General features: G+C 48.9%; 1 protein-coding gene across 1 annotated transcript in view; it reads left to right on the plus strand.

Moving 5' to 3' along the window:
- The window catches only part of ANOS1 (anosmin 1), a 479,614-nt gene that overhangs the window by 266,960 nt on the left and 199,839 nt on the right, over nt 1–12,815 (plus strand). Inside the window, exon 3 of the mRNA XM_086934322.1 lies at nt 12,659–12,721. Coding sequence (XP_086790448.1) covers nt 12,659–12,721 — 63 coding nt within the window. The remainder of the gene's footprint in view (nt 1–12,658; nt 12,722–12,815) is intronic.

The raw sequence follows: 12,815 nt of genomic DNA on the forward strand, positions 1-12,815 counted from the left end.
GGTATGCGAGGGCTCTACCCCACACAGGTGAGAGAGAGGCAGGCGAGGGCTCCACCCCACACATGTGAGAGAAAGGTATGCGAGGGCTCTACCCCACACAGGTGAGAGAGAGGCAGGCGAGGGCTCCACCCCACACATGTGAGAGGCAGGCGAGGGGCTCCACCCCACACAGGTGAGAGAGAGGTAGACAAGGGGCTCCACCCCACACAGGTGAGAGAGAGGTAGGCGAGGCCTCCACCCCACACAGGTGAGAGAGAGGCAGGCAAGGGGCTCCACCCCACACACATGAGAGAGAAGCAGACGGGGGCTCCACTCCACAGAGGTGAGAGAGAGGCAGGCGAGGAGCTCCACCCCACACAGATGAGAGAGAAGCAGACAAGGGGCTCCACCCCACACAGGTGAGAGGCAGGCGAGGAGCTCCACCCCACACAGGCGAGAGAGAGGCAGGCGAGGGGCTCCACCCCACACAGGCGAGAGAGAGGCAGGCGAGGGGCTCCCCCCCACACAGGTGAGAGAGAGGAAGACAGGGGGCTCCACCCCACACAGGTGAGAGAGAGGCAGGCGAGGGGCTCCCCCCCACACAGGTGAGAGAGAGGAAGACAGGGGGCTCCACCCCACACAGGTGAGAGAGAGGCAGACAAGGGGCTCCACCCCAAACAGGTGAGAGAGAGGCAGGCGAGGGGCTCCCCCCCACACAGGTGAGAGAGAGGAAGACAGGGGGCTCCACCCCACACAGGTGAGAGAGAGGCAGACAAGGGGCTCCACCCCAAACAGGTGAGAGGCAGGCGAGGAGCTCCACCCCACACAGGCGAGAGAGAGGCAGGCGAGGGGCTCCCCCCCACACAGATGAGAGAGAGGAAGACAGGGGGCTCCACCCCACACAGGTGAGAGAGAGGCAGACAAGGGGCTCCACCCCAAACAGGTGAGAGGCAGGCGAGGAGCTCCACCCCACACAGGGGAGAGAGAGGCAGGCGAGGGGCTCCACCCACACAGGTGAGAGAGAGGCAGGCGAGGAGCTCCACCCCGCACAGGTGAGAGAGAGGAAGACAGGGGGCTCCACCTCACACAGGTGAGAGAGAGGCAGGCGAGGGGCTCCACCCCACACAGGTGAGAGAGAGGCAGGCGAGGGGCTCCACCCACACAGGTGAGAGAGAGGCAGGCGAGGGGCTCCACCCCACACAGGTGAGAGAGAGGAAGACAGGGGGCTCCACCCCACACAGGTGAGAGAGAGGCAGGCGAGGGGCTCCACCCCACTCAGGCGAGAGAGGAAGACAGGGGGCTCCACCCCACACAGGTGAGAGAGAGGCAGACAGGGGGCTCCACCCCACACAGGTGAGAGAGAGGAAGACAGGGGGCTCCACCCCACACAGGTGAGAGAGAGGCAGACAGGGGGCTCCACCCCACACAGGTGAGAGAGAGGAAGACAGGGGGCTCCACCCCACACAGGTGAGAGAGAGGCAGACAGGGGGCTCCACCCCACACAGTTGAGATAGAGGCAGACAGGGGGGCTCCACCCCACACAGATGAGAGAGAGGCAGACAGGGGGGCTCCACCCCACACAGATGAGAGAGAGGGAGGCGAGGGGCTCCACCCCACACAGCTGAGAGAGAGGCAGGCGAGTGGCTCCACCCCACACAGGTGAGAGAGAGGCAGGCGAGGGGCTCCACCCCACACAGGTGAGAGAGAGGAAGACAGGGGGCTCCACCCCACACAGGTGAGAGAGAGGCAGACGGGGGCTTTACCCCACACAGGTGAGAGAGAGGAAGACAGGGGGCTCCACCCCACACAGGTGAGAGAGAGGCAGACATGGGGCTCCACCCCAGACAGGTGAGATAGAGGCAGACAGGGGGGCTCCACCCCACACAGATGAGAGAGAGGCAGACAGGGGGGCTCCACCCCACACAGATGAGAGAGAGGCAGGCGAGGGGCTCCACCCCACACAGCTGAGAGAGAGGCAGGCGAGGGGCTCCACCCCACACAGGAATAAGAGAGGAAGATAGTGGGCTCCACCCCACACAGGTGGGAGAGAGGCAGACGGGGGCTTTACCCCACACAGGTGAGAGAGAGAAAGACAGGGGGCTCCACCCCACACAGGTGAGAGAGAGGCAGACAGGGGGCTCCACCCCACACAGGTGAGATAGAGGCAGACAGGGGGCTCCACCCCACACAGGTGAGATAGAGGCAGACAGGGGGGCTCCACCCCACACAGGTGAGAGAGAGGCAGGCGAGGGGCTCCACCCCACACATGTGAGAGAGAGGAAGACAGGGGGCTCCACCCCACACAGCTGAGAGAGAGGCAGGCGAGGGGCTCCACCCCACACAGGTGAGAGAGAGGAAGACAGGGGGCTCCACTCCACACAGGTGAGAGAGAGGAAGACAGGGGACTCCACCCCACACAGGTGAGAGAGAGGCAGACAGGGGGCTCCACCCCACACAGGTGAGATAGAGGCAGACAGGGGGGCTCCACCCCACACAGATGAGAGAGAGGCAGACAGGGGGGCTCCACCCCACACAGATGAGAGAGAGGCAGGCGAGGGGCTCCACCCCACACAGCTGAGAGAGAGGCAGGCGAGGGGCTCCACCCCACACAGGTGAGAGAGTGGCAGGCGAGGGGCTCCACCCCACACAGGTGAGAGAAGGGCAGGCGAGGGGCTTCACCCCACACAGGTGAGAGAGAGGCAGGCGAGGGGCTACACCCCACACAGGTGAGAGAGAGGCAGGCGAGGGGCTGACAGGGGGCTCCACCCCACACAGGTGAGAGAGAGGAAGACAGGGGGCTTCACCCCACACAGGTGAGAGAGAGGCAGGCGAGGGGCTTCACCCCACACAGGTGAGAGAGGCAGACAGGGGGCTCCACCCCACACAGGTGAGAGAGGCAGACAGGGGGCTCCACCCCACACAGGCCTTCCATTCCTTTGTACAATCTCCTCACACCAGGTGGTAAATTGAAGCATCATTGTGGTGACTCCAGATGCCTAGGACCTGGTGCTTCCGCGTCTGCATGGTCACTAACCATTCTGTGACCAATAAATCGTAATTGCATGCTGCAGGAGTAATATTTCTCTTCATATTTGGTGATTTTGAACCTTATAATTTCGGCATCCCTGCACTGTGCAACTAGTGGCCTTACTGTCTGCAGCCAAATGGAGAAGACCCGTTTGCTTGGTTTGTAGGCTTCTTAACACTTGCACCCAGAGACCTTGTGGGGGTGGTGTGTTCTCCAGAAAATAAGCCAGTCAACGAGTTTAATAATGTGCAGCTTTTGTATTTCTATTAGTTTGACTCTCTCCATAGTTTGGCTTATATAGGTGAAGGTTTACTTTATTGTAGTTGTTAACAAAAACCATAACGATTTCCTTTTCTAAAGCTAAGAAAAAGGGGGGGAAGGAGAAACCAATAACAACACCTATCCAAGTCTTAGATACAAAAGGAAAGAAAAAGATTGGCAACCTTTTATGAAGGGGGGAGGGTTAGAACCTGGCTTATTAGTTCTCACTTTGTGAACCTAGTGGCATTGGGATATTTTGTAAAGGAGGCAATAGCTTTCGAATCCCGCGTTGTATAATGTTTCGAAGAGAACTTGGGAGAGGATTCATTTAGGCATATTTGTCTACACACGTAAGTCCGGCTGCTGCCCTGGAGATACCGAGCCTGTGGCCTTGGCAGGACGAGTCACTGTAGCAAAATATGTGTCTTATCGCATCTGAGCCTAGTTGAAAAGAAAGCAACTGTTTGCAATTCAGAAAATATTTTGATATACTTAAAGTTTGGAGGAACACACGCCTCATTAAAACTGTGATGATTCACTTAGGAATGTCAACAAAAGCACTTTGCGAAATGAGCCGGCAGACGTATATCTTGAGGGGAAGGAGGAGCGGGGAATTAGGGGTGTAAGGCGGGCTCCGAGGGGGCCCCCACCCTTCTGAGGGCCTTCAATATAATTCAAAGCTTATGGATATCTGTGAGATATGGGAGTTTTAGGGGCCTCTCATCGCCTTGTACAGGGGGCTCCTATCATTGTGCGTTACCCCACTGCGGAGAGTCGCACATGGAACATTGAAGAGTAGTCCACTGTGTTAAATGGCCCCTAGGCGCGGTAACTGAAACAAATTGGAGATTTGGGCTGAGGATTCAGGGGTGGAGGCAGGGGGAGGTTGATGCTGGTGGTGGGAATTGAATCTTCGGGAATGGAAGGAAAAAACAAAACGAGTTTCCAGTGACTACCATCTATCCAGGGTTTTGGCAGAAATGGATTTGAGAAGATACCTTTACCTGCCTGTCTGCCATGTGTGGACACTTGCTGATAAATTATGTATGGTTTAAGGAACAGTAATCCTATTTGAGTTCCTAAATCATAAGGATATGATGTTGGTAGTGAAACAATCTGAACGCCAATGGAACAAGTGCAGTATTGCAGTGAAGTAGGATCTCTCGCGGGCGTACCATGTTATGTATAATTTTGTCGAAAACAACTGTTTACACCTTGCATGAAAAATAGCTGGGCAGTGAATTACCCTACTCTGATCAATAACTAGAGAAGGGCTGGAAAAATATGTGTACATTTAAAATTTGATATTTATAGACTAAGGCATTGATTCTCTGGAAACTGAGGGTACGTCACGAAAAAGTTCTCAATGTGTGTGATTCAAAGATGGGCAGTTGCTAAGTTACATGCTATAAAGTTATAACGTCACTCTTTCTATAGTCGTGATGGGAGCATCAGTACGCTCCTAGAGATACCATGACAGCCTGTCAACGACCGTCTCCCTGCGCCGACGCTATGCAGTTTAACTGGAAGTACACAATCCCATCACTGTATGAATAACATAATATGCCTGGAGGTCTGTCAACTGTACTTTACATTGAGTAAGGTCCGCTCCTACTTTAATTCTTGCTTTGACCTACGTGTTGTACCCGCTTATACTTGAAAATCAATAGGGAAAGTTTTTATAAAAAGACTTAACCACAAGTATTCAACACATTTGATTTTATTCCCACTGACAAAAATCCCAGGCTTGCATTAGACAAATAGATTTTAATGTCTAAAACTGTTTCCGGGTAACTCAGGAGTTTGCAACATAGGCCAGAATTGACTGATCCATGACTGATCATCTTGATAAGCCTGAGATAGATTTATGTACAATGAATCTAAACTGAATTCAGCAAGTATCTTTTCAAGTGACCCCTCAACAAATGGGATCTTAGAAGTTCTTTCCTGACTTACTAAACTACTCAAACATCATCGAATCCCTCCCTCCCAGATCTGTAAAGTGTTGACGGGAGTCCAGTTGGATCTCAGGCATGTACTTTGGAATAGCTGGTGCGCAGGCTTCTAAGGAAGCTGGCATGTGCTACTCGGAGCAGCTTGTTGGCTCCCTGGGGTACCTCCCCCTCAGCAGAAAGGCCTCCCATACTATAGGCTGCGCTTGATCCCCTGTGGGCGCATCCTGTTCCTCATCCAACCGCCCCACCAGCCAGTGAGCAGGCCACTGCAACTGTGCTGCTAGATAGTACTGCTTGAAGTTGGTGGCCCCAATGCACCCTATTTCCACTGGCAGCTTCCTCTAGTACAGCGCTAGCGGCACCTGCCCTTGCTCCAGAGTAAACTCCCTCTCATGGCATGAAAGGTGCAGAAGGTGCTCCGAGATATGCTCACTGGAAGGTTGTGGAAATAATATAACAGACAGGGTAGTATCATCACCTTCGACTGTGACACCCTGCCTTGCACTGTGAATGGAAGGGTGCACCAGAATGCCAACTGGGGACTAAGGGAGACAATAACTCAGGTTACGGTCAATAAGATCCTGGATGCTATGACAGATATTAATCTCCAAGTAGCTGAAGGTGCCCAGCTCCCAGCGCAGTGGGTAAATGTCCACTACAAATCTATGCAGTGGGCAGTCCAGATGAACTGGAATGTTCTGAGGCATCTCGGAATCCTGAAGATATATCTTTTGTCTCTGTTATGCCTTCCCGAATATCGCAAAGGTAGATCAGGGAGGCATCAGAGTAGAGTAAGACAGCTTGCATCATCCCCTCCAATGGCATGCCCCATCCATGACACCTCTGCCGAAGCCACAGTGCCAGCGGTTCCATCGCCAGAGCAAAGATAAGCAGGGAGAGTTGGCACCACTGGCATGTGCCCCTGCTCCCCAAAAAAGTACCCTAGAAACATTGTTTTATATTAACCCTGGCTGTAGGGGGCTGAATAAATTAGACTTATGAGTCGCTGCAGTTTGCCATCTATGCCCATAAAAGCTAGCATCAAAAACATCCAGTTCTATTCGACTGTGTTGAACACTTTTTTTAAGTCCAACAGTAAACCGGCCACATATGGCAAATGCGTGTGGGCCAGCACCAGCACCCAGTGGACCCACTGTATGTTAACCCGTTGCGTGCGCGCGTCAGCCAACGGCTGTCGCGGGCACTACCTCGGTAGTGTTGCGCACGTCTGTTGACCGACGCGGCTCCGGCCACTCAATAGAACTCCCGCACAGGCCCGGACTGGCCGTTGAGGGCACCGGGCAATTCCCCGGTGGGCCGCATGGTTGGGGGCCGGTTTTGGGCCCCTGGGGCTGTTTTTGTTACAGGGCCGTTATGCTGCAAAAACGGCCCCGTAACAAAAACGGCCGAAAACCGGCCCTGTAACAGAGCGCTGTCGCACCTCTCCCCTCTCCTCCCGGAGGGGGGAGGGGGCTGGCCGAGCACTTTCCCAGGGCCGGTTCTGGTTCCCAGTCCGGCCCTGCTCCCGCACCGTGGCGGAATTTGCGCCGCGGTTAAGGAGTTAAGGGTGGTAGATCTGCCAGGGTTGAAGCTGTTTTGATCCAGGAGGACTAAACGGGGGAGGTGTTCCAGCAGCCCTGCTGCCACGATTTTACTAAGAATTTTGTAGTATGTCCCAAGCATGGACAAGGGACAGTACGATGACAGCAGCTGTTATTCTATGATAATTCTGTGGGAGGACATCAAGTAGCTAATTGTGGGTAATGTCATGTTTGAATCCAATAGTGATGCCATTGTTGATTTGTTATGTCATCTATGATGCCATGTGTGATGTCAGGTCCAGTGCATTGGGGGTCGTTATAGTTGTGTTTTTAGGTCACAACTATGAGCTTTCAACAGCAGTTTCTGGGGGGGGAAATTTTGTATTTTTAGAAAGGTTTTTACTTCTGGTTTTACTAGAAAATGATAATATCTATTAATAAACGTTTTGCAGTGAATACATGTCAATATCTTGGTGGGTTGCCGCTGCGTTTATTCTATTGCAAAATAAGCTTCAGTGCTTAATTTGAGCCGGTGGTTTTTGGTGCTCGGCACCGGCACTTAATTGTCGGCACCTGCACTCAATTGTCGACGCCAACACTTATGACAGAGGCCACATTGTGGGGATGTTTGTATCATTTGGAGATGAGCAGACCTGCAATTATTAGGCAGTATGCATTAAAAACAACTAAATGCCGCCGAAGCCTGGAATAGTCTGAACTGTCACACTCGAAGCAGTGTGCTGGTTAGTAGCTGTGTACTGTCATGACGAGTTGGCAGCGGCAATGGGTGGTGAAAGCTGCAGATTCCACCCAACTAGAGCCCTGGCACTTTTTTTTTTTTTTTTTTTTTACAAATTAAGCACTGAATGAAGCTTGCAATTATGTCATAACTTCACACTTCAGGAGTTCCGCAGAAAAAGCTCAACTCCACTCCACCATCACACAGAGTTTGAGCAAAAACTGTTGCCTCCACTCACAACTGTTCAGTTCAGTGGTTATTTACAGCTGCGTTGACATTGCAGCACAGACCACGGGTCCACAGTCATACACTGCATGCTAATAAGCACCTCTGAACAATAAACAAGTGGCTGAAATATGCAGCCCTGATAACTGTGCAAACACCTCGACAAATACTAAATCTACTAAAACGAATGCTCCCCTATAGGCCTGGCTGCCTGGAACTGCGAGCTAGGAAACAAAATGGAAGCAGCTCCCCAGTGAAAAGAAGAAACGCTGCATAGGAGGATTTAACGCCCCCGTTTGCAAACTGCCACAATTCATAATTATGTCACACTGACAGCCCTTAAGCAGCTCATAACATCGAAGAGGCCCGGCTCCAATGATAGCCAAGGTTACCCTCTGCACCCGTGCAGCCTCCAAATGTATTTAGCTTCCAGCCATTCCTAAATCCGATTGATATTTTTTCTAGTGTTTTTTTTCTTTTACTTAATACATAGTCTAAGTATTATAGTTTATACTCTGCTGCCTCATTATTAAATCTACGCTGCCGGGAAGGTTCAGCTATTCGCTTTTTTTGATTTGGTGTAAGCTGACATTTTTTTTCTTTTTGTAAAAAACAAAATCAGCCTCCTTTAGCCATATGCTTGTTCCTCCATCCATTGGTTTGAGACATGGTCAGTCACATACTGGGGTAGACCAGAGGTGTATTTCTCCCCCACCATCATGATGCTGGTTGCGGGTTGAGTCCTGTCGGATTCTATGGGGTACATTGATTTCAGAAGCAGAAGCAGCTGACTGGGCCTATTTGTTGAATCTGGAAACCATCTTAAACGAAGGCCTCCACTACTAAAATCAACACATTGAGCATGTTACCCATATGCTTGCCTGATAAAACTTGGCTTTTTTCCTCTATCTAGCCTCATCTCTAATGGTCACCCCTTCGCTAGCGCCGGGACGCCCTGTTGCTGGGGCAGCCATGTGCTCTATAAATGACCCTAACATAACATAACATAACATAACATAACATAACAAACATATGATATGCAAAACGTTGTCAATTAAATATAACCTTTAGCAAATCTTATTGTGAAAACGTTTTTCATGTGTAAACCAAAGATAAATATTAAACTAAATGTGTAGGAATATGTAGGGACATAGTACAGCACGCCAATGATGCATTTTTTCATAATTGACTTGTATTGTTTTCAAAAGGGAAATGTATTTTCCAAGGTGAGCTCCTTGATTACTTTTCGTGGGCATTGCTCAGTGTTCCTCATTTGGGAGGTGCACTCTTTGTCCATCAGCTCACTAAAGACGCATTCTGGCCCACTGATGAAGCTGCTATGTGACCTCCACTGCCACTTTTGTGTCACTGATCACCACACATGGAGAGGGGTGCTTGTAGTTTTTCTCATTTATTATGTACTTGGCAAGACTCACCTGGGAGTATTGCGACCACTTGGCCACCTAATTGCTTTTTGGTTTACACATTGGCCGAGTCAGACCCCAAGATGGCCATTCCATCGTTACTGCTTTCGTTATATACCTTTCTGATCTGAGAGCAGTAGCGGCGGCTACCGGTCGGGAGTGGTGGCATGTGGGTGGGGGGTATTCGTAACAGAACGAAATAAAAAAAAACACTTACCTTGGCCTGACCGGCGCTGTCTCTTAGCCTCCTGTCTCCGCAGGCTGCAGGAAGGAGCAGGAAGCAACCGGGCTCCAGGCTCCCCACAGCCAATCACAACGCTGTAATGCACCTTAGCAGAGGAGCCTCCACTGTCTGAGAGAGAGAACCACTATGTTCCTCTCAGATGTCTGGGTCACCTTGCAGGTAGCAGACCGTGGTGCCTGTTTAGTCTTGAAACCTTTGCTTGCAATCTTCTCTTCTATCAGGGCTTACTCACCACCACATAAAAGCATAAATGCTCAGCAAGGTGGGTGCAGATTCAATTCAAATAATGGGCTCTTTCTTTAAGTTAATTTAAAACTGTATCCGGAGACTCATACATGTTGTGTCCAGACCTTAACGGACCAAGACCACCAAACTGCAACCTAGAAAGTCCTGCTTTGCGGATATTTATGGTTTTACTTTTAAGGTTCTCATTTCATTTTCACTTTGGTTTATTTATTTGCTGTGTTCTTGCTTCTCTTTGTTATTATCACCTTCAATACCAATAGTTCTGCCCTGTAGATCAAGGCACAGAAACAGCATATTAAAGACAGACCCATTGGCTTGGGGTGAGGTACCATACTTGTCTGAATTTCTAAACAAAGGGAAATTAAATGGGGTCATTGGCAGAGAAAATTAGATTTTGGATTGTTTTATGAACTTACATAATGTTGGTATCCCTACTGATTTAGAAAGACTAAGGGGGATATTAACAAGGGGATATCGCAACCAGAATATCACTTAAAGTGAGGTTCTGGTGACAATATCACCTTCTAATTTACAAAGCGGCGGTAAGCCACTTTATGTGGCTTAACGTAGCCCTGTAAATAAGGCCCCTTTTTCATGCTTGTAAAAAATTTCCCTTTTCATGCTTCATGTTCCAATGGGTGTTGCAGTGGGCGTTCTGCCACAGCACCCATTGCTTTTTGATGCAGCCCCATATTTTACAAGGATGGGGCAGAGCCAAAAACTAAGGCCAAGTAAAACCTGGTCTTAGTACGGCGATCCAATGAGAAATTATTAATTTCTCCTCACATTTTGCTTTTTCTATTCAGTATACACATAGAAACAGCAAATCACCTTTAAAGATTGTTTATGTGCAGGAAGGTGTTCCTTCCTGCACATAAACAATTGCACCTAAGCACAGGCACCCTTGCAACATGGCGCAAGGGTGCCTGCACTGGAGCTCTGCAGCTTTTTAAGAGCTAGCACTAGGGGAAACGCAGGGGTGCACCGTAGTTTTGTAAATACGGCACATCCCTGCATTTAAAAAACTGTGGAAGCGCAGCATTACAAATTTTGGCGTAACACAGCGCTCCGACATTTTATTGTAAATATCCCCCTTAGAGAGGGGAATGCGGTGTTAGAAAATTCTTCCTCCTAAGCAAGTTGTGTTCTACACACAGGGGTGCAACAGGCCTCCATTAAGCTGAGTGGTCACTAACACACCCTCACCATGACTTGGGCCATGTTTATTACTTCGAGTTGTTATCACTTTTACTTGCCACATTTTCTTTTCTTACCCCAATCTTAGCAATTTTCCACCAGAGCCAAGTGAAAGTAATGTCAAGTCTAGGGACAGGTCAGGGGTTATCTATTGATCTGCTCAATGTAATAGTGTTGGAGTAATTGGGTTGCAACTACCTATGCTAGATAACCGGAGCAATAGCGATGTAACTCTTCATCGTGGGTTCTCAAATCTCAGTGATTCATGCTGAAGACTTCCAGGGATCAAATGTGATTGCACCAGTTATGTGGATCATGGTCCAGTCTGGCTTCAAAAGTTTCATGAAGTGTTGTCTAACTTTCTTGCCTGGGTGCCTACTGCCTGAAAGAAATGTAAATGTGTGCAATTAGTTATTCTGCAAATATAAAGGCAGCCTGGAAGACAGTGTCATCACAGAGCTTCAAATGAATCCATTGATTAAAACCAACAAAGACCTGGTAGTACTAAAAATACACAAGTAACTATTCCCCACTGTCCCAACCAGGACCCAATTTTGCGACTTTCTGGTCACACACATAGATATCTGCAGTGATTGTATTAACCATTAAAGGTTTTACAATGCAAAATAGTACTTTTCCCACTTATTAGTTTAACTTGCATCGATTTTTCATTTAAAGAGCACTTTATTTAATATACAGTTGCCTGAATGTGAAAGACCAACATAATAGTTATGCAATATTTTCAACCAGATTCATGAAGGAAAAATCAGCTCGCAAAGGCTGGCCCTTTGCGAGCGCTTTTATTGCATTTGGCATTCATCATCCCAAATGCAATATTCGCAAAATCTGAAATCGCTAAATTGCGAAGAATTGTATTTAAGGAATCTCTATTTGAGATTCCTTAAATGCAATTCATGAACCATTTTAGAATTACGAATTCGCAATTTTTGGCCGCTATTTACTGCAAAGTCTGACTTCGTGGTAAATAGCGAAAACTTCGAAAAATGCTCTTTAGTGCATTTTTGCTAAGTTGGATGTTACACAAACACATGTCCTTTGGACATGTGTGTGTGCAACACCAGTGTAAATCACCATTTCAGGGGTGCTACAGGGTGTCCTTTGGACACCCTGGCACCCTTGAAATCGCTTCCTTATTTGCGATTCGCTAATTGCTAATCGCAAATAAGGATTGACTCCCCATTCATTCCTATAGGCCTTTGGCCCATAGGATTGAATGGGGAGTCATTCCTTATTTGCGATTCGCAATTAGCGAATCGCAAATAAGGAAGATGTAGAAATCGCTATAAATTTTGCGATTTCTACATGCATCCCGTTTTGCGAGTCTTTAATAGCGATTCCTTAATAATCGCTATTAAGAACTCACAAAAGAGGAGCATGATGAATCTGGGGGTTTGTTCTTTGTAGCTGTGCCTTCGACCCGTCCAAGGCTCATTGACCCTGCTCCTTTCTCATTTTAATTCACTTGGACTGCTGCTTAGAATACACACTTTGAAGCCAAAAGGCAGAGTTCCTTATGGCATAAATGCCAAGACAAGACCCCATTTCTGCATTCTCTCCTCGACCGCTCAGCGCCTTGACACCTACGAGTATTAGTGCGCTTTATAAATCCTCATCCTATCCTATCCTAACTAGGGCTGTATGATCAACTGCAGACAAAGGCCTTAGGCGCAATATCTGACATTTAGACTGCATTCATTAAGTGCAAATTAAACTGCAACCGAACATAAATGTGTCTAATAATGTTAGCACCTCCGTTGGGTGCCCCATTCTAATGATTCATTTTCTTGCTTTTCATCAGTGTCTGGAGCCGTGCAAAGAATCATGGGATTTGAAGAAGAACCACTGCCAAAATTTCTGTGAGGTATGTTGGTCTCGAGGCATTTGCTGTGCCTGCCTTGTGTGCGCGTGCAAGTCAAGATGTGTTAGATCTAGCGTGTATTTTTAGAGCACTGAAA

This window comes from Lissotriton vulgaris, chromosome 8 (assembly GCF_964263255.1).
Source record: "Lissotriton vulgaris chromosome 8, aLisVul1.2, whole genome shotgun sequence".
Classification (NCBI taxonomy): domain Eukaryota; kingdom Metazoa; phylum Chordata; class Amphibia; order Caudata; family Salamandridae; genus Lissotriton; species Lissotriton vulgaris.